Source organism: Augochlora pura, chromosome 6 (assembly GCF_028453695.1).
Source record: "Augochlora pura isolate Apur16 chromosome 6, APUR_v2.2.1, whole genome shotgun sequence".
Lineage (NCBI taxonomy): Eukaryota > Metazoa > Arthropoda > Insecta > Hymenoptera > Halictidae > Augochlora > Augochlora pura.
Window position 1 is genome coordinate 10,765,909 of NC_135777.1, and position 21,770 is coordinate 10,787,678.

The 21,770-nt window shown below is 34.9% G+C and overlaps 4 protein-coding genes across 10 annotated transcripts; 2 read left to right on the forward strand and 2 right to left on the reverse strand.

Annotated features, from left to right (window-relative positions):
* Positions 1-116: 116 nt before the first annotated feature.
* Uggt (UDP-glucose-glycoprotein glucosyltransferase) lies at positions 117-7,858 on the reverse strand. Of its 5 annotated transcripts, XM_078182965.1 has the most exons (25): positions 7,764-7,858; positions 7,364-7,605; positions 6,681-6,891; positions 6,377-6,612; positions 6,132-6,314; positions 5,881-6,053; positions 5,602-5,797; positions 5,302-5,515; positions 5,002-5,222; positions 4,716-4,937; positions 4,284-4,642; positions 3,977-4,220; positions 3,681-3,887; positions 3,350-3,608; positions 3,170-3,278; positions 2,905-3,090; positions 2,629-2,835; positions 2,161-2,553; positions 1,970-1,984; positions 1,643-1,820; positions 1,395-1,577; positions 1,033-1,308; positions 837-953; positions 588-729; positions 117-517 (listed from the first exon to the last, which is right to left on the reverse strand). In XM_078182965.1, the coding sequence occupies exons 3-25, from the start codon at positions 6,889-6,891 to the stop codon at positions 468-470; spliced, it is 4,581 nt and encodes a 1,526-aa protein (XP_078039091.1). In that variant the 5' UTR covers positions 7,364-7,605; positions 7,764-7,858; the 3' UTR covers positions 117-467. The 5 variants fall into 5 exon arrangements, with proteins under 5 accessions (XP_078039091.1, XP_078039094.1, XP_078039093.1 ...); XM_078182968.1 differs by lacking the exon at positions 1,970-1,984 and having other exon boundaries at positions 7,764-7,857; XM_078182967.1 differs by lacking the exons at positions 7,364-7,605; positions 7,764-7,858 and adding an exon at positions 7,251-7,303.
* A 1,107-nt stretch (positions 7,859-8,965) lies between these two features.
* Apt1 (Acyl-protein thioesterase 1) lies at positions 8,966-12,802 on the forward strand. The gene is made up of 7 exons (XM_078183399.1): positions 8,966-9,163; positions 9,486-9,517; positions 9,600-9,665; positions 9,740-9,787; positions 10,771-11,017; positions 11,092-11,256; positions 11,367-12,802. Exons 1-7 carry the CDS (start codon positions 9,110-9,112, stop codon positions 11,409-11,411), a joined length of 657 nt encoding a protein of 218 aa, XP_078039525.1. The 5' UTR covers positions 8,966-9,109; the 3' UTR covers positions 11,412-12,802.
* A 180-nt stretch (positions 12,803-12,982) lies between these two features.
* On the forward strand, positions 12,983-14,716 carry LOC144471307 (enoyl-CoA delta isomerase 3, peroxisomal). Its single transcript, XM_078183223.1, has 6 exons — positions 12,983-13,301; positions 13,375-13,547; positions 13,620-13,740; positions 13,812-13,901; positions 13,966-14,100; positions 14,184-14,716. Exons 1-6 carry the CDS (start codon positions 13,200-13,202, stop codon positions 14,337-14,339), a joined length of 777 nt encoding a protein of 258 aa, XP_078039349.1. The 5' UTR covers positions 12,983-13,199; the 3' UTR covers positions 14,340-14,716.
* A 2,757-nt stretch (positions 14,717-17,473) lies between these two features.
* Positions 17,474-21,180, reverse strand: LOC144471609 (DNA repair and recombination protein RAD54B). Of its 3 annotated transcripts, none has more exons than XM_078183826.1 (11): positions 20,970-21,180; positions 20,566-20,876; positions 20,380-20,479; positions 20,213-20,305; positions 20,010-20,142; positions 19,361-19,923; positions 18,551-19,289; positions 18,322-18,481; positions 18,121-18,247; positions 17,816-18,043; positions 17,474-17,745 (listed from the first exon to the last, which is right to left on the reverse strand). In XM_078183826.1, exons 2-11 carry the CDS (start codon positions 20,856-20,858, stop codon positions 17,671-17,673), a joined length of 2,511 nt encoding a protein of 836 aa, XP_078039952.1. In that variant the 5' UTR covers positions 20,859-20,876; positions 20,970-21,180; the 3' UTR covers positions 17,474-17,670. The 3 variants fall into 3 exon arrangements, with proteins under 3 accessions (XP_078039952.1, XP_078039953.1, XP_078039954.1); XM_078183827.1 differs by having other exon boundaries at positions 19,361-19,451; positions 19,542-19,923; positions 20,566-20,977; XM_078183828.1 differs by lacking the exon at positions 20,566-20,876.
* Between the last annotated feature and the right edge of the window lie 590 nt (positions 21,181-21,770).

A 21,770-nucleotide genomic window follows, 5' to 3' on the forward strand; every position in this document is an offset into this window, starting at 1 on the left:
AACTAACACACGCGACCATCGGTATTTAGGTGTCTCGTACGTTTCCTTTCTATCAATATTGTCGTTGTAGCCGTTGTCGGAGTCGAATGCAAGGAATGAGTATTCGAGAAAACCAGTTAGAAACGTTACGTGTTTATTTCTTACTACTATGCAGTAGACGATACAAAATCACAATCGCGTTATCCTTGCGAACCCGGATCCTTGTGTCCACGACCAACCACAATACCGCGAACAACGATCGACACATTTCAATCCATTTAGATTTTAATTTTCGTTCGTATTCTTTGATCCTTTAACGGATATAGGAGGCGGTGCAGAGATTGTACTATGAACGATTTAACATTGGGAATTAAATTGGTTGCAGTCACCAAATGCTTCCCAATGTAGACAAATTTTTGTAATAACGTTCAGTTACCTTATTGCACTTCGGCAATACTATTTTCGTAACTGGTGCGCTGGCACTGCTCTCACAGCTCTTCGTGTTTCGCGTCTTCCATAACTTCTTCTTCCAAAATTTCTGAAACGAAGAAAACCATGAAAGAGTTTGTATCATAATTGCTTATATATTTATATACGCGTGTATATACCATGCTCCTCTTTCTCAATTTGTCTATTTTGGTTTTCCACTTTTTGTTGCAATGTCTTTATCTCTTCGTCGTATCCTACCCATTCTGGTAGAATGCGTATGGCGGCTTGCAGCTTGGCTTCCTTCGTCATTGGATTATTACACTGCCATTTAAAAATATTGCGACTCAGCATTACGTTAAATATTTGTGCATTTGATCTTCCATAAATAGATAAGAAGTTCATATTTGATTTAAAAGGGTTGACTTTACCAAATCTATAGTCTTCGCATATTTCTTGGACGTATCATCACACCACGTCTCGCACCACAACCACTCTTGGGGTAGTGTTTTTATGGCCACTTGATGAATCATATTATTCGGGAGATCCTGAAACGGGCATTAAGAACGTAAAAATGTTTCGTTAAGTAAAAGTACGACGTCATTATTATTATTGTAAGATACAAACTTGATCTAAATTGGCCAAACTGTTAGGATCTTGACTGAGGGCTTGATACTGTCCCCTCAGTCTATCACCAGCAGCAATGCGTCGAAATCGTTTTAAATGCACCACGTACAATGCGCTAATGTGATAAGCACGACCTTGTAAATGGCTTCGCCAATACCCTTGCTTCCAGAATCTAAATCCGTCCATTTCTGTCCTACTGTCACAGAAAGGAGTGTACGCGTACGGTGCTCCTCCGAGATCCATAGTCGCCAATTCTTTCAAGTCTGCTCTTACCACCTTAACAATTGGAAAATAGGAAAAATCGATTGAATCTTATCTTTTTCCTCTGATTACTTTATCAGTGTTATTGTATTTTCTAATACCTGATCGGCGTCTACGAATATAATCTTTTTCACGTTTAATGGAAACAGCACGTCTAGAAATAGTATTTTGTAACCCCATATCGTCCTTTGCTTCTCAGTTTGTTGAATAAGCCAACGAGGCCACTTATACTGTACCAGCTCGTACTCAAAGCCATATTCTTTGGCCATATGAGGCAAGAAATCCTAAAGGCGTATATTTCAGTAGTTTTTCGATTCCATACATGCATTTTCGTATTATTTTGTATTACCTTTAGCGTTGGAGAAAGATAATTTTTTAAAAACCAGAATTTCACAGGAGTTTTTGTGTGTTTTATAACGCTTAACATCATGATTTTTAAGAACCTTTCATACAAGTGACCCGATGCCAGGGAAAAGATGTTTAACTTCTCGTCTTCATCGTCGCTCTCTTCATTCGCAGTGAACGGCCTAATTAAAAAAGGTGGAGTAAACAGAAGGAACAAAATTACATTTCATAAGCGGAAATTAAACGTTGTCATTCGAATATGTGCCAGACAACATTTAAAACTAGGAGGGTACGTTGTGCGACGCAATTTATGTAAACGTGAAAAGCTTACCAAAATTTGGAAAAGCTAAAAAAACAGAGAATAAGTAAAAGTTAAAGTTCGAGAGCAACTGAACGACATGTTCATAAAAGTATTACTTAATTGATCTCAGGCGATCTTTCAAGCAATGCAAGACTACGTGATGGACGAACTATACGCGAGATCGTTTGAAATAGATTAGATAGGTCCAAAGTACCACCTACCTAGAAATGGAATTCCAAAATCCAGAATTCTTTTCATCCTCTGACAATAGATCCATTCCAATTTTATCCGGTTTCTTGGATACTTTAACTTTCAACACATGACTTCTTAACGAACTTATGACAACTTTGACATCGTTACCCTTTTGTATAACATCTTGACCACCGACGGTAGTGAAATCATATATTTCCGCCGATCGACCTTGCCGAAGCCGCAGTAACCATTCTCCTGGATTAGCCTTCAGTTGGAAGTACCCCAAGTTCGCCATGACTATGGTGTCTACCATTAATGGTTGCTTTTCCGTTCCCAGAGTGAATTGCAATCCTCGTGGTGGATTTCCCATTACCGCTTCGAAACAATGCCCTTCTAGCAATAAATGTTCCAATTCCAGCTCACTGCAAGGATCAATGATTTACATCAAAGATTCAAGGGTATTGTGGTAAATTCCAATCTAATAATGTATCACTTACCTGTGTACTCCGATCGCAACATTATCCAACTTAATATTATCCAAATCGTAAACGCTTCTGACTACTTCCACTAACCAGTTTTCGGGTGCATGGATATTCTGCGTCAATAACGAGGAGGTGGGCAATTTCGTAAACTTTGCCATTGCTCCATTGATATGACCATCAGCAGAAAATTGTAAATGTGGCTCGAACACGAAGCGATAGAAACTGAAATAAGACAGAGATGCGTCAAGTAAATGAAGAAACAAATAGAGACAGTAAGAAAGATACGTTTACCTTTTCAATGGCATATCGCTGTTTTTGTCTAAACAGTTCAGAAATACTTTGATGTTGCAGTTAAGAGACTGTTGTAGAGTTTTTAAGATGGGGCCCAGCTTTTGAGCACCGCGTGACACAGGATCTACGATTGCGACCAGAGAGAATGCCACTTCATCTGGATTTGCTGCTGGGATCTTTATAGAGCTAAATATCACAATTTATTAAGTTTTGTAATGATTCTTGAGTCACAGAATTAGTTTGATCTAGCCGTAATGTAGTTCACCTGTGATCGTCACCATGAAAGAGTACATCGAATCGACTTCGTGTCTGAGGATGCGATACCAACAATGATGTGATTTTCATAATCATGTCATCCGTGACTTTATTCTTTTCTGTAGAACAGAAAGTACGTACATTATTCTTCGTCAAAGCACGTGTTTGATAATAACTTCAACTATCATACCATATTCGTCGTCATCGAGCAACTGTTCTTTTATTAACTTTTTAAATAACTTTTCGCCATAACTACTGTGGCTGAATCTTTCTAACAAGGAGAAATCTTCGCTTGTAAATCCCTCGTTATCATCAAACGGTCCAACCAGTCTTCCATTACACACAATTGCTCGAGCACCCTCTTCCATGTTTAATACAGCTTTAACGTATTGTCGATGTATAGAAAGTTCATTTACTTGCTTCTTCAATTGTTCTCTCACAGCTTCTTCCTAATTTTCATTCATCGCGGTCTTTAATAATTCGGAAACAATATAGGAAATCACTTATTTCTTCGTTCTTACCTCTATTTGGAAATCCCCCTTGGCAATATCGCCTGCAAAGTTTTCCTGAATTACACGACGAATAAAAGGCTTAGCTTCTTCTACAGGTAAGCTATTCAATGCAGCCAATACAATTTCATTAATATCGGGCTTGATGTTCTGATAGTTGTTATTTTTATCAGTTGTAGGGTTAACGATTACGGTGATTCTGATATGAACATTCGATTCCTGATAGATTATAACGAACATTTGTTTAGAGTTTTTTCTTTACGATTAGATCGTATATTTGTATGCAAATACAAATTTGTATGACTTACTAGGTAATCGAGAGTCTCGCGTAACAATAATCTGCCTGCTGGACTTCTTAAATCTGTTACGACCCAAAAGCTATACAAATGGTGTACACTTGTGCGACGTGGCATGTAAAGATAATGTAGTCTGCTCATCAACCATGTTGAGTAGTCCTCGGGACTCCACTTCATGTAATTTTCATCGCTGGGTGTTGTTCCGATCAAGTTTAACCATGTATGTTTCTCTGATTTTAAAATTCGTTCGTTTAAGCTACAAAATGATAAAGAATAAGTTATGATTGGATATTACAAATGGTAGACGAAAAGTACGTACCGTGGCATAACGTTCGGTTGATTCATAATGTAATCAACGACATCGTCTCTTTCAGTCAATTCGCCTCGAAATACTGCTTTCTGTAGCGCCGGGGTTTGCGACATGATAGTAGAAAGAACAGCTTCTTTGAACGAATCGGGGTTCAATTGATCCGAGGATAATGGTACACCATTAATTAAAGCTTGCGGAAATTTTTTAAAGCCTGATCGTTTCACGAAATCGCTAGCTAAATGACGCCCAACATCATATTCTGATTCCTCGCTGAGAATATAGTTAATATTGGCAGAAGCATCTCGTGCTTTTATAGCTTTCTTTACGCCGTCTAAGGTTGCTCCCTTTGTACTGATGTGATTTCCCAACTAAAACAAAACGCTGCACCATGGTATACAATTGTAACAAAACCGAGAATTGAAGTTCAAATAAAACTCTTACATCTATCAAAAATTGTAGAGCTTGTATCGACCCTATAACCTCGGCAAAGTAATGATAAGCACTGTTCACTGCAACACTAGGATCTGTTAATCCGATTGCTGAAGTATCAGAATTCGTTACAAATACAAAGCCCACTCGTAGTGGGGTGGCATGCAAAAGTAAAGACTCTGCGAGAGATACCAGAGAGGTGGATTCCGGGCTTAATGGATCGATTATTAGAACCTGTGGATAAATTGCATGATATACTCTAGAATCAGACAGTATTTTTGTTCGCGAATTTACGAACCAAATTGTACAAGTTTCTTCGAATATTCCGTAACATTCCTGGAAATGTTGGCCTCAGTAATTCTGTTAACCATGCCGGCCATCTTGCATATGTTGAATCCTGTTCGATATCATTTACCCAAATTATAGCCGAATCTCTTATATCCATTGCAAATTCTTGCTTATCCATATTTGTAGATAAATCTAGTGACAATAATTTGCTCATCTTCGTATTGCTGAATCCTACCAATGAATTAAATGGTAAATTTAGTAATTACAAAATGACGCAACATGTCAGGTTCTAAAAGAGGGTCCGTCATACCGATTTTACGAAGAGATTCCATTACTCTGAGCTCGCTTCTCAGCGACTCCAGAAGACTGAGCACATCTACTGCGTCCAAGTCAAAAAACAATCCATTCACAAAGAGCGCGGTATCAGTGGGTTGAATGTTCAAATTTAAAGAAAAAATTGCTTGATTCAGTTTCATTTCCTTTTTCATTTCATTGTTTACTTTTGTCCTGATTAAAGACTTCGCCTATTAACGGAAAAGGGCCAAAAATCAGTGTTTACCGGCTCAAAGGGAACAAAATTCGCTTGTCAAGTTTGTAAAGATATATTTACTTGCATGGGAAAGTTTTGGGAAATATCAGTTAAAACGTGAATAGCCTCACTCATTGGAGAGTTCATTATTCTTTCAGCTGCTTGATGACTTAGTTCTTGAAATTGCCATACTTTCAAAGCACCAATTTCGTGACTAGTTTCCAGCAAATGAGTTTGCATTTTATCTAACTCTGCTTGCTTATCAGGATATAAATTCCTATAAAAATTACAATGAGATCAGTCTCGATATTCGTTACCATGATTTACAAAAAATATAAACTAAATACATATCCACCTTACTTTAAAGTTATAAAGTTAATTCCATCTACTTCTTCTGTGCCATCGTCGGACGTTTCGGAATCTTTGCCAGCGTTATCTTTAATATCCGAATCATCCGTGGCTTTATATTCTGTAGACTTCATTTGCAATTCCACACCATATCCTGATAAGCGAACATTCTTATCTGCTCTATCCTACGAAAATCGTACAGAAAGAAGACATTTAAATTATACAGATTTATGAAAATAATTACTATGATCTATGGGTAATACCTTTAAATAATGCCTCAAAATGTAATTGAACCCTTTCGTTTCTGCAAGGTGTTTCAATTTTTCGTGAAAGGTTGCAAAATTTGGAGTCCCAACTTGTCCATACAATATAATAACTTTTCCAGGTTGTTGAGACACACGATAGCTATGATCTACACTGTAAGTATCAGGATTCAACCATGTCTCCTGCAAAATACATGCAAACTTTATAATTTGAATAAGTACAATTTATGATATTTATTTATTACCTGGTTAACTAGTTCTTCCAATTCTTCTATTGAACACGTGAATCTTCCACCAATATCCACTACATTATAGCAATCAAACTTGGAAATATTCTTATTTTGGGCCATTTGGGTAAACATTTCCACTCGTGCAGAATAAATACGCAATGATAGCCCTAATTTAAGTAAAGCTACCTCCGACAATGATAGAAACTCTTCAGCAAATTCAATAATAGCATTATAATTATCTCTCTCTGTAGCTGGAATGAAAAATTAGAAATCATAATGTTGTAAAGAATAATTGCGATATACAATAGGTCAGAATTACCGTTCCTAAAATCATTGTCAGCAAAGGTGTCTATAAATTTCCAAAAATAATTTGGACTTTCATCGTGTAGATACTCAGCTGCTTCGAGTATCAAAGGTGTTTCTCTCCATTTTGCATCTATTAAAGTAGTCACATATTTATTGACTTTTTTATCTGCTTTAAGATGAGTTGTACATAAAAGTAGCAGACAAAATATTATATTTGACCACATCTGTAAACAACGTAAGTATATGTTAACAATAATAACATGTCAAGAAGAAAATAAAAGAAAGACGATATTCAACTGTCACAACTATAATTATTAATAATAACTTTATGTAAAAGTATCATTATTCTCTAAGAATGTAACTTAACAGATTTTTCAACAATGTGAAAAATTACCGATATTTATAATACAGTTCTGTATTGGTTACGCGTCCAACCGAATAAGCAACACGTCAAACACGTCTATGGCAAATATCAATTTATGTCGGAGTTAATACCTTTCTTTCGCGAATTCAAATGTTAGAAAAATAAAAAAGCTGGTCAAATTTTTCATTATAACAATAAATACAACTGACTCAAACTTACAATCGCCGAAAACCAATAAAAGTAATACACACTAATGATACACAGCCCTAAATACTAATACATAAATACTAATGTTATACATAAAAACGGTTACCGTAATAGAATTTACATACCTTTAGAGTTGCAATAAAAATTATATTAATGAAAAAGAATCAAATAACATTGATAGCCAATCCATGCATTGCACGTGCCGGTAAATACCACACTGGTGGAAGAACTCGACGAGTTTCACGCAAATGTACACGTATTTAAACACATACATGAGATTATCATACGTGTGGCTTGGCTACACATTTACGAAATTTATATCAGAAAATCATCGCAACTGGAGCTAATTCATCAAAGAATCTGATCGCTATACATAAATATTAAATAATGATTAACTCTTTGTACATTTACGAATCACGTATAATTTCAACGATTAGATTCATGTAAAACAATGAATGTACATGTATATACATACACACAGGCACATGTATATTGCATCGTTTATGAATTTTAATCTAGGCTTACCAACACGTTTCTGATAAAAGACCGTAAAGTTTCCTAGAAGTTTTACCAAGAGAAATATCATGTACAAATTTTAATCACTGGTAGGCACAACATTGCAAGCCACGAGCTCGACTAAATTCCTCCTCGCATCTGATTGGTCGAGACAATACATTAATGGTATTCTGTGTCCTGTGCATGTACACGTCCGTAACAGTACCCTTTCGCACTTGTTTGAACGCATTTGCGACGGCTGACGCGAATTTACGTCATTTTAAATTCTATTAAAGGAAGTATAGCAAGTATATGAATTATAAAAATCTTTTTATTTTATACAACACATAATTGCAATATTGATATTTCAAAACAAATTTTATCATTTTTATTCTTGCTTTAACGATATAAATTTGCGGCAACCAGCTACAGAATTTCATTATTTTCGCCGCTATTCAGTATTAGAAACAGAAAAAATTTAAAAAAATGTAGCCTTTCTATTCTAGGTAAGAGGGTTTCACCCACGCACACACAACACTTCACCATACTGAACTGTCTTTTCAAAATTAACGATTAACAAGCAATTTCTCAAATTTGTAACTAATTCTTCTATTGCAATAAATGTACATTCAATCATTGACGAAGAAGTATCCTAGCAATAACATCTGTACAATATGTAGTACGTAAATGTATAATATATACATATAGTACTTTCTTACAGCATTATTATATAAAAGCAAATGATTAAAATTTTAATATCGATAAGTATTTAAACACTTCCAAGTTGATTATAAATTGAATATAATCTAAAAACGATTTAAAAAAGTGTCTGTATGAATGATTCGCTACATAAGAAATGCAGAATTATCGAATATTTATTAAGAAAAATTATATTATTTTCTGGAAGAATGTACAATTAGTATTATATTACAATAGTATTACGTTGTTTTTTAGAAACTCGTATTAATGTATTCCCCGTCAAATATTGTTGCATAAATGTCAATACAGAGCATAGTTTTATTAACTTTCTAAATCCACATACCGGATTCTTCAATCGGTCGTTAATAGATATTGTCGTTCCAAGAGTTACCATGAATCTTTTCACAATATTAAAGTATCTAACTCTTAAAGTATTCATGATGGACAATCATGCAGGTTTGTGAAACAACTCAATTTTAATTTGAAAGTTTACATATATGCATAATCATAATCTTGCGAAGCATGCGCAAGACTTCCGTCTATTCCGCATTTGATCGCTTTGGGGAATTTTAAGCGGTAGCAAAGAGAATCTTCCGCCATTCTATACTCTGAATTTTTGTGAAAGCGAGGTACATAAATTCTGTTTTTGCACAGTCCGTCCAAAAACACAAGAAACAATGTCGTCGATGACTCCTGTTGTAATAGCGGCTACAGCCAGGCACACAGCCACGGTAAAGACAAAGATACTATCATTTTTGGTTATATCTAGTGCAAAATAGTCTTCGATTAATTTTAATTTCATTATTTTTTACATGTTAACATTCTTGAAGTATCAACCGTAATATCATTATATATTAGCTTTTACCCTTCATCTTCCTATCGTCATAGAAAGTTTCGATTTCTAAACAGTGGATAATTTGTTGAGTAATGTTTGTTGAAAGTCTAAAGTCTAAACTATCAATCAGCAGCATATGTAAAAAGATATTAGTTTCTAAGACGTTGTTAAATACAATTTCATTAATTAATACACTTTCGTTTGTATTGTTATTATAGCTGATATTTTTCCATGGATTGGGTGATACAGGGTAAGTTAATGAATTATGTAATGCTATAGAGACAATGTAACTTTGCATAACATGTTAATTAAATTTCCATTTGTACTTTCAGGCATGGCTGGGCCAGCTCAATGAGCGCAGTACGATTACCTCATATGAAAGTTATTTGTCCTACTGCGTATGTATAGTTTCATTTAAAAGTAGTGACATATATTTATTTTGTATATACATAATTTAGTTCTATTATGTTAGGCCTACAATGCCTGTGTCATTAAATGCAGGATTTATCATGCCATCTTGGTAAGTATTCAAATTTATTCTATAAAATAAACTATGTCATGCAGAGTGTCTCAACCAAATTATGTTTTTAAAGTTATTTGTTTACTAGATTTTGAGGCCAGTAGTATTCTTTAAATAAAGCCTTATATATTAGGTTGGAAAGTATGAAACAGGCGCCGCAACCGAATACAGACTAAACAAAAACGCCTGTTTCATAGTTTCCAACCTAATATATTCTTCCAATGCATGCATAGAGCTTTTACCATTATACAGGGTCTCCCGGAAATTGTAGTACAACCGGACAGGGGGTGATTTTACATCGAAAAAGAAGAAAATATTTTGGTATAAGATTTTTTCATACTGTACTCTGTTTTCATGATAATCGATTTCAAAGTTTATTCAACTTGTAAACCATTTAATACAATTTACTTGTCGTGTATTTCATTGCTCTGCTTGTCTCTGTCCAGGATAGTGTTTACAAACCGTAATAATTGTGCGGTTCAAACAATACAAAGTGTGTCTACTGATGTGTGACATTTTTTATTCTGTTTTACTACTTTCTATTACAATGCTACAATAATTGTTGAAAATGTCCTCCTGACTGCTGCATACATAAGTTTGCTAGATGAATTAATGACATCTGGACAAATTGTAAATTGTTATCGCTTTTTAATTTTTCGAATACCTCAGTAATCTTATGTTTCATATGTGTAACATTTGAAATGTTGTTCATGCTATAAACTTGTCTTTGATATGACCTGATATAAGTTGAACGAACTTTGAAGTCGATTATCACGAAAACGAAGCTCCAGATGAAAAAATGTTATACCAAAATATTTTCTTCTTTGATGTAGAATCACGCCCGCCCCGGTTGTACTACGATTTCCGGGACACCCTGTATATATTCTTTGGGACACACTGTATATCGCTCAGTTATAAAATTATAAAAAATAAGGATATATATGGCAGTATTAAAACAAAAATTTATGCATTGACAAATTTAGGTTTGATTTGCGTACACTGGATCCTAGTGGTGCTGAAGATGAAGAAGGTATAAAGAAAGCTGCAGAAATGGTACACTCTTTAATTGCGCAAGAAGTTGCAGCAGGGATTCCTACAAAACGCATTGTACTTGGTGGTTTTAGCCAAGGTGGTGCTCTAGCTATATATAGTGCTCTTACATTTCCAGAACCCTTAGCTGGTATTGTAGCTTTATCATGTTGGCTTCCTTTACATCAGAAGTTTCCTGCTGTATGTATATAATGGAAATTATAATAGAGTTAGAATGTTTCCATGCATCTATATAAATATTTTCTATATTTTAGGAAGCAATAGGAAATAGAAATACTCCATTGCTACAGTGTCATGGCAATTGCGATCCGATAGTACCATATAGATGGGGACAAATGACAGCATCATATCTCAAACAGTTTATGACAAAAACAGAATTTAAAACGTACAGGGGAATGATGCATACGTTCTATGAAGAGGTGAGCATATTTATATACAGCCTACTAACACACTATATATCTACTATTGAAAAATATTGAAAAATTATAAGGAAATCAGTAATAACTAATAACGACTATTACTTTTGCAGGAAATGAGCGACATGAAGAAATTCATCGAAAAAGTATTGCCATAATAGTTCTGTGAAACACATCAATGTTTTAAGTGTTTGCCCTTATCTTATTGTTCTTTATTAAATTAATTACTTCCAACATTACTGCTACTTAAATCTAGAGCTTGGTGACAGAATAAATGGAACGCAGTAGTAGGTAAAAGTATTTAAAATATTAAGAAAAAGAAATCAATACTAATAAAAACTTTGATTCCATTGTGGCATTTGCTAATTCAGTTTATTATTTGCTTTCTTCGTATGCCGAAGTTGTTATTGTGACACTGTCTGTCCTTAATTTAATAATGAATAATTATAATTATAGGCATTTCTAAGCCTAACTATTTTACTACATATAGCAGATACTAATATTGGAAAATATAAAATTGTCTTCTATGTATTTCAAATACAGTTCGATTATTTTTATCTGTTTGTATAAAACGCGTGATATTAATTTAAAATTAATTTGATTATTGAGAAAAAATTCTTCCATTCTATCTTCAAATAAAGATTCTATCGTTGTAAATGTAACATGTGTAATTCGATTTACTTTGTAAAAAAGTGTTTAATTTTATACCTTAATTTATGTATTAAGAAGTTTTTAAGCATTTAGGAATGTTTTATAATATTTCCATTTTATATAAGTTATATATAATGTACAAACATTACGGCGTATAAAACAATGAATTTGTAGAAATGTTGTTTAGAAAACAGTAATATAACCATGTATTTTATGGTTACAAAATATAGTTTTTAAATCAACATACTTTATAATTTTCGGTGGATATTGTAATTGCGAGTACCAGTCGAAAAAGGATATATATATATATATATATTAGTAAAATAACATAAACCTGTTACTATATATAGGGATATTATCTTCAGAGTATTTATTTTAAGTCTATCTAAATAATACTATTAAAAATAAAAAATGTGAGTACCGTAAGTTGTAAATTGTATGACTGAAAAGCAATACTAGCTATGTAATGATACATAAGTATAATCTTATGAATCATTAATAGTACATACCATAAAAACTTTTAAATTGTTTTAAAGAATATTTTTATTTGTTTTATAGGAAGTTTTATTATATAACTAGTATTAATTCTATCAGAAATCAGATTGTACAGTTGTGGATTTTTGTTAAATTACTCTACTTAAAATTGTAATAACAGTGATTTACTAACGTTCCATCTGCAAAAAGTAAATTCTTAGCATTGTGTAAAGTTTATACATCAAATGTATTTAAAAATATTGTTAAGTAGTTTACTGCTATGGGTGGACGTTAGAAAACGCAATGTCTTACCACATATATTTAAGACTATCACTTATATAAATTGCTATCTACGTTAGTTATACCTTTTTAATTTATTGTCAAAAATTACAACGTATTAATAAACTTTTTGTTACCACTTCAACCTATGACGTTAATTGTTTTATAACTTGATGACAATTATATAAGAGGATGAAAAAATTCTGTAAGTATATGCATATAGAGAAAATGTACTTATGTATACGTGCTATATGTGTGTATATATGTATATGCATGGAGAGAGAGAGAGATGATATTATATGTAGATATATACATTTGAAACATAATCAATCAAAGTCATATTCTACATAAAAGATGAGTAAGATACGAAAGTAACATTTTTATTTTGGCAAAATATATTTTTTTGCGATAACGTCTATTAAAATCTGATAAAGATTTTGAATATTTAACATAAACATAGCGATGTTGTATACAACTTGACAACCAACGGAATACTGGAGGAAAGTATCGTGTTATTAAAATTGCATAAATCACTGTTTACAATGACAAATCAAGATTCATCAGATATATTATATTCTATAGAAAACAAGATTTTAACAATTAAATTAAATCGACCAAAAAAAAGAAACTGTATCACCATTCCTGTAAGTATATTGTTAAAATTTCAACAAAAATTCAATTTTTAGGTTGAGGCAAAAAAATTTGTTTATTTTGTAGATGTACAATAAATTGTCACAGCTCTTGCACAATTCTATTCAAGATAGTAATGTACAGGTAGTTGTTTTAACAGGAACTGGAGACTTTTTTAGTGCTGGAAATGATTTCTTTTCAATTATGTCTAATTACAATGAGAATTCTCCCAGCGCTGAAGAGGCAATTTCTAATTACACGTAAATATTTATAATGTAATTTGATACTAATTAGAAATCGTATTTCGAAATTAAACAAATCAAATCTTTCAGTAATTTTATAGAAGTTTTAATTACATACCCTAAGCTGTTAATAGCTATTGTAAATGGTCCTGCAATTGGTATTGCAACAACTATTCTACCATTATTTGATATGGTATATTGTTCTGATAAGGTAAAGTTTAATATAGATAATAGTATTTTTCAAATTGAATATATAAGATACGATTTCTATCTTTTTCACAGGCTTACTTTCACACGCCATTCTCTACTGTAGGTGTTACTGCGGAAGGATGTTCCACATATACATTTCCTAAAATACTAGGACACTCTAAGGTATGTAAAATACTATTACTAAATATAGAAACCATAAGTTTATAATGTTTGCATACACTTTTAGGCTGGAGACATGTTGTATCTAGGATATAAAATGAATGCTCTTGAAGCCAAACAGTATGGCTTTGTTAGTGAGGTATATAAAAACTTAAACGATGTATGGACATATTTGATAAAGATATCCACACTTTCAGTAGAGGTATTCACCATGATAGTGTTTTTATATATAATTTACATATAATTATTCAATGTTAATTTTAATAAAACGTAATTTGTTTTTAGTCGATAATGGCAACTAAACGTCTTACTAAAAGATGGGATAAGAAACTTTTATTAGAAGTTAATAGAGAAGAATCAAACGAATTGTTGAAAATTATAGAATCTCCTGAATTCTTTGAAAGAATTATGAATTTAACGTCTCGCAACAGTAAACTTTAAAAGAGAAATTAAAGGAATGGGATGTGGGGTTTTTAATGGAGACATGGTTGCAGAAGAAAGGATGGGAAAGGATAAAAAAATGGCTACCGAAGGGATATGTATGGGAAATGCAAGAAGCGGGAAGGAAGACCAAAAAAGGGAGGGCAATAGGAGGAATGATTGTGGGGATAAGAGAAGGGATAGAAAGAGAAAAAGAGAAAAGGGAAGGGAAGGAGGAGGGAATACAAGCAATTAAAGTTAACTTAGGGGGAGAGTGGTGGAGGTTAGTGGGAGTGTATGTAAATGGGGATATAGAGGAAAAAATGAGGCAGCTAAGAGAGTGGATGGAAGACAGAGAGGAAGGGGTGAAGGTATTAATAGGGGGGATTTCAATGCGAGAACGGGGGGCAAGGGGGAAAAATAGAAGAGGAGGGAGAGGGAATAGTAGGGGAGGGAAATAGGAAGTCAAAGGATGAAAAGGTGAATAGGGAGGGAAAGAAATTGTGTGATTGTATAGGGGAATTGGGTTGGGAAATATTAAACGGAAGCGTAAAAGGGGATGAGGAGGGAGAGTGGACTTATACGGGAGGAAAGGGAAGGACTGTAATAGATTACGTGATTGGGAATGAGGAGACTAGGGGGAAGGTGGAAAAGATGAAGGTGGAGGACTGGGTGGACTCTGACCATCAACCAATAACGGTTTGGATAGAGGGAGGAGGAAGGAAGGAAGAGAGACAAAGGAAAGGAAAGGGGAGAGGAAGAAGGGGGGTTTGGACGGAAGAGGGAAGAAGGAAATTTGAGGAATACTTTGGGAAGAGGGGTAGTGAGGGTAAGGGGGTGGAAGAGGAGTGGAGGAAATTGAAGAAGAGAACGGAAGAGGTATTAGAGAGAGTAGAGAAAGAAGAGAAAAAGGAATGGAGAGGATAGTGGGATAAGGAATGTAGGAATATGAAAAGAGAAGTAAGAGAGGAGTTGAACAGGTGGAAGAAGAGAGGGGAAGAAGTTTAGGGAAATGAGAAAGAGATATAGGGAGCTATGTAAGGAGAAGAAGAAAAAGGAAAGGGAAAGATGGGAGAGAAAACTAAAAGGAGTAAGATCGGAAAGTGATGTATGGAAGGTAGTGAATAAAGGAAGGAGAAGGAGAAAGAGAGTAAGGGAAGGGATTGAAATGAGGGAATGGGAAAGACACTTCAGAGGAGTGCTAGGAGGAGTGGAGTGGAGGGTGAGAGGGGAGGTGAAGGAGAGGGGGGAAGAGGAGGAAGAAGATATTAGCAGAGAGGAAATTGAGGGGGTGATAAGGAAGTTGAAGGAGGGAAAAGCGGAGGGAGGTGATGGAATAGTAAATGAGGTATGGAAATACGGGGGAAAAGAAGTAAGGGAATGGCTGTGGGGGATTTGTAACAAGGTGTGGAAAGGAGAGGGGTGGCCAGAGGAGTGGAGGGAGGAGATAGTGGTACCTATAGTGAAGAAGGGGGAGGGGGAGAAAGTGGAGGAATATAGGGGGGTGACGCTAACGCAGACGGCGTATAAAATATACGCAGCAGTACTAGCAGAAAGGCTAAGGGTGGATGTGGAAAGTAAAGGAATTCTGCCACCGAGTCAAACGGGATTCAGGAGAGGGGTAGGAACGATCGACCAAGTATACGTATTAAATTATTTAATAAACAGGAGAGTGGCGGAGAGAAAGGGAAAGTTAGTAGTAGCTTTTATTGATATGAAAGCAGCGTTTGATTCTGTGGATAGAGAAATATTGGTACGGACGATGAGGAGGAAGGGAGTGAGGGAGAGTTTAGTGGTGAGATGTGAGGAGATGTTGGAGGAAACGGTGAGTAAAGTGAGGGTGGGGGATAGGGAGGGGGGTGAGGCAGGGGTGTCCTCTAAGCCCAGGCCTATTCACACTACTGATGGCGGATTTGGATGAGGAGTTAGAGAAAGGAGGATGGGGAAGGGTGAAGGTAAAAGGAAAAAAGATCTATTCGCTAGCGTACGCGGATGACGTGGTAGTGGTAGCAGAGGAGGAAGGAGGGATGAAAGGGATGTTAAAGACGTTGGAAAGATATGTAGAACAGAAGGGACTGGAAGTGAATGTGGAGAAGACGAAAGTGATGAGGTGCAGAAGAGGGGGTGGGAGGCAGAAGAAGATAGTATGGAGATGGAGAGGGAAGGAAATAGAAGAGGTGAAAAAATATAAGTACCTAGGGTATATTTTAATGGCAAATGGAGATCAGAAGGAGTAGGTAGAAGAAAGAACGAAGAAAGCGGCGGTGGTAATGAGAGAGGTATGGGGGATTGGAAAGAGGAAGTTCGGAAAGGATTGGGCTAGAAGGATGTGGTTGTTTGATAGATTGGTATGGACAGTAATTAGTTATGGAGTGGAGATATGGGGATGGAAGGAAAGGGAAAGGGTGGAGAGAATTCAGAACAGGTATATCAAATGGGTGCTAGGGGTTGGAAGGTACACACCGGGATACATGGTGAGAGAGGAAATATAAAGAGAAAAGCTAAAGGGGAGGGCAGGGATGAGAGCGTGGAGTTACGAGAGGAAACTGGGAGAGGGAGGAGGGGAATTGGCAAGGAGGTGCTGGGAGGAGATGAGAGATAGGGCGAGAGAAGGAAAGGAAAACTTATTACGAGGAGAAGAGATGGAGTATAAAGAAGATAGAAGAGATGAGAGAGGAGGGAGGGTTGAGGGGGGAAGAGGTAGTGGAAAGAGAGAGAAGGGGGCAGGAAGAGGAGAGGTGGGAAAAAATTAGGAAGTCTAGATACAACAGATGGTATGGGTGGGAGAAAGGTAAGGGAGTCCCGGAATATTTAAAGAGGAATTGGAAGGAAGAAAGGTGGAAGAAAATAGCTAAGTACAGGTTAGGAGACGGGATGAGAGGAGGTAGATATTGGGAGGGGGAGGAGAAAAGGAAATGTAGGGTATGTGGAGGGGGAGAGGAAACGTGGGAGCATGTGTGGGAAGAATGTACGGACTGGGGGGTGGAAAAAGGATGGCAGGAGATGGTGGAAGAGGTATTAGGAGAGGGAGGGGAGGGAGAAGTATGGATGGAAAGGTTAGAAGAAATGAGGGAGGGAAGACAGTAGATGAGGGTGAATGGAACGGTAGAAGGGGGAGGGGGGGGGGGGGGGGGCGGAAGCGGAGGGCCGAAGAATGAATGGGTGTGTGAAGGATGTTTGTATCTCTCTTTCTCTCGAAAATGTAAGCGGAGCGGAGGTCCGCAATGTGCCCAGCAAGGGAATAAAAGTACTACTACTACTACTACTACTACTACTACTACTACTACTACTAGTAAACTTTAAAATGAGTTATTTTTTAATATTTTTATAAATATTTTACAATGTCTAATAATTAAGCTGCCTTATTTACGATAGAATTCTTAAACACGTATGTTATATTATTAGATACTTCTGATAACATAAGTTCCTACAAAAATAAAACAACAATTTTGAAGAAAGGTGTATTGCATTATATACTATTAAACTATGATGTGTACCTGCATTATTGTATTTGAAATTGGATGTTGATAATGTTCCCACTCTAAAAGCTGATTTATCGTTAAATTTCGTTGCGTTAATTTATCTTCCAAAAATAACTGGTGTTCTCGTTCATTTTCATTATCATATTTCTCTAATTTTGTTCCTGATTCTTTATATCCATTACAACAACATTTGATTAGATCATGCGTTAAACAGTTTGTATTTGTCGCCAATGTAAAAAGATCCTGAAAGTATTGAAACTATTATTATTGAGAACAGTAATTCTTTTAAGTAAAAATGAATTTTATATAAAACAACAAACTTTTAATTCAATTGTAGACAATTTTAGAGAAACAAAGTTGTTTACATCCACAACAGTCTCGCTTAAGCTTGCTTTACTAACTTGTCTTTGAAAAATCTTTTCTTCAATTGTTCCTGTTGTTAATAAGCTAAAAATATTCTTTTTACTTCTTACAAATCTGTACTTTAGAAAATATTTTATATAAATATAAAATGTTCAAACCGTAATATAAAAACATTCTTTTTTTGGCCTTCTCTCCAAATTCTTGCCATGGCTTGAGAATCGGATGCTGGATTCCAGTCTGAATCGAACAATACTAATCTAGATGCCCCAGGAAGGTTCAAACCAACTCCACCAGCTTTTGCACTTAATAGAAGTACCTCTAAAATCATTATTGTAGAAGTTACAATACTATATTGATTTACTTAAATACTCTACGATATGTACTAACTGTGTTCATCATTTCCTGAATTGAATTGCTGAATAATTTTTAATCTGGAGCTGCTTGCTGTACTACCATCTAATCTAAGAAATTGTAAGTTTTCATTGTTGCAAATAGTTTCCAATAAATCGAGCGTTTGCGTATAATATGATATTAATACTAGTTTCTCCTTGGTCTTCTTTAAATTTCTCATTAAAGTTTGTACAACAGATACTTTTCCTGAATAAGTACTTTTTGGAACATTCCTTTTTATATTTTTGAAATTATTCGTCAGCCAATCATTCTTTTCGTTGTAAAACAAATCTGGATGATTACAAATTTTTTTCAACATTGTTATAACTGTTAAATGGGGCACTGCGTTGGTCGGAAGTCCAGTTTTGTCAAACCACGCGTTCGTAACACGTGTATACAAATCTTTTTGTTCGTCCGATAAACGGCAAAATAGAACCAACTCGTGTTTAGATGGTAGATACTTATTAATTGTATCCTGCGTACGTCTTAAAATAAACAATTTTGTTTTTTCGTGTAATTCATTGGCTCTTTCTTTACCCAGGGATATAACACTATCAGATGCATGAGAACATTGCGATGCCACAATTGGATTTTCATAATAACTTTTGAATTTACAAATGTTATCTAATATACCTGGATTTACAAAATCAATTAATGCGAAAAATTCTTGTAAATCATTTTGTATGGGTGTTCCACTCAAAAGGACTCTCTTTTTACAACTTATATTATTTAAGATCTATAAAAGAAACATGATGGTGAGTTACTTAAATTAAATATTCAAATATGAATAAATAAAACTGGTATCACCTTTGCTGCTTTAATATCATTATTTTTTAGTCTGTGACCCTCGTCGCATACAATTAAGTCAAACTCTATCAGTTCTAATTCTTCTTGACATCTGATAAGCATTTCATAACTGATTATCATTACTGAATTCCGGGATTGCTTTTTGAAATCTTTTAGCTTATTTTTAGCATTTACCACATACGGAGAAATTCTATGTGAACCCAACCAATTACTGAATTCCTTGCTCCAATTATTACAAAGACTACTAGGTGTTACTATTAGTACATATTTCAATATTGGCTTTCCATGTGGTCCTTTTTTTAACAATGTCCAAATGATAGCAATGCACTGTAGTGTTTTACCAAGACCCATTTCATCAGCCAAAATTGCACCAAAGTAATTAGGTAATTTCAAGCCCATAATGCATTCATAAAGAAATATAATACCCTGGCGTTGATGTGGCCTAAGTGCATTTACTAAACAAGCATCCACAGATACTTCTTTTTCTGGTATATCATTCTCCCCCCAGTTCTGAGAGTTATATACAGAAGGCATTATGAGTGGATTAGTTAATAATTTGAGTCCTACAATTAAAACAAAAATTACAATATCTTGATATATCATTCATAGTATTATTAGATTTCAGTTTTAAGTAAATTATATGCTGAACCTTTTTTTAAAGAGGTCAAAGGTACATAATGGCCAGACTTTGAAGTTTTTAATCTTTTTGTGGGTGGTTCTGATATTGTTTCTGTAAGTAATTTTTCTGGTATTGATTGGTTACCTATTACTTTATCAATAATCTGTAATACAAACACATATTAATCTTTCATAAATATTATCTATCTACATAAATTAAATTCTACTTTTTACCTCAATTTCTTTACTATTTATATACATTCTAAATCCTTCCACGAGAACCTCTGGATCAATCACTGTTCTATGGATAACATTACCTCCTGAATCCTATTAAATTGATCATTTCATTCGTAATTATTTAAATGACATGGAAGTAAACATATTTCGCTTGAATATATTACCTTTAAAATGCCAAATTTTCCTGTGACTTCCAATGTCCCATCATCTTCCCATTTTTTATGTTTCCTCTTGGATTGTTTGCCTATTACCACATTGAAGATACTAAAAGAAAGATAATGTTAAATGAAAAATATATCCATAATACCTATAACATATCGTACTATTAAATAAGCAATTAAAATTCATACATTTTATCATCTTTAGTACTAGTAAATGTTTTTTTTTCGATCGCACTCGCATTGTTTTCATTCGGTTCGACTGGCATATTTTTTTCAGATATTTTTTCATGTATTTCTTCATTACATTTTCCAATTGGTCCCTTAAGTAAATTAAGAATGTTCGAAGTACTTCTCTGATAATTATCTTCCGAAATTTCAGTTATTTTGTTAATAGTTTCTAAATTATCCTTCGTTTTGCTATTCGATGATTGCTGACACTTTAGAACAGATTTGAATCCCTTCACGTGAGTATTTCGATACATATTACTGCGGTTGGAACACTTTTTTTAAAAGGAACACGCTATTTACTTGTGCGACACTCAATTACTATCTTATTGAAGCATTATTTACGTGAATATATAATTTACACTCACATTTGAATTTCAACCTATCCCACTATCTTCTGTGTTACCATAGTAACCGGGACGCCAATGTATATGTAACGCCATCTACTGTTTAGTCCACAGACTAAATAGAAGGATACAGTCTTAACAATATGATACTTTACAACTGACTGCAATATCTTCATCTCATAGCCTATGATTAAATTGGATTGTTGCGTGATCACGCGAACGTAGCTATAAATAGCGCCTCAGGTTATGCAAATCATAAACTTAGTTGATGCCGACAGGAGGGAAATTCGAATATAAATACAAATTTAGATCGTATATATATATAGAGAGATACAGTATCGGCCGAGAGGAATAACTGAGAATATGTAAAGAGATAATGAGAGAGTTCTCACGAAATTCTTCGCTGAGCCTTTTTTTTTTATTTAGCGACACTACTAGACGAGCACACTACAACTACACGAGCCACAATAACAAATCCGGATCTCTCAAATACAGGATGTCGTAAATGTTTAGACGAGGACTTCTCGGAACCCTCCCTGACCTCTCTCTCTTACTCAGTCCTCGAGCCGAAATCTTCGCGCGCGGCACACCCCTACACCGTTCGTTTCGGCGGACTTTTTACCCCGGCGCGCTCGACTACCGCGTACTCCCATCCGCACGCACACCGTCGAACCATCACTCACCACCAATCTGCGACCGGAAAACGAGCCATCCGACGAATCAGCATCCAGCTATATGACCTCAAGTTTCCTATTGGACAAAGAAGGAAAAACCAGAAGCAACGCAGGAACAAAACTCGATTCCTCGGGTTGGTAATTTGTT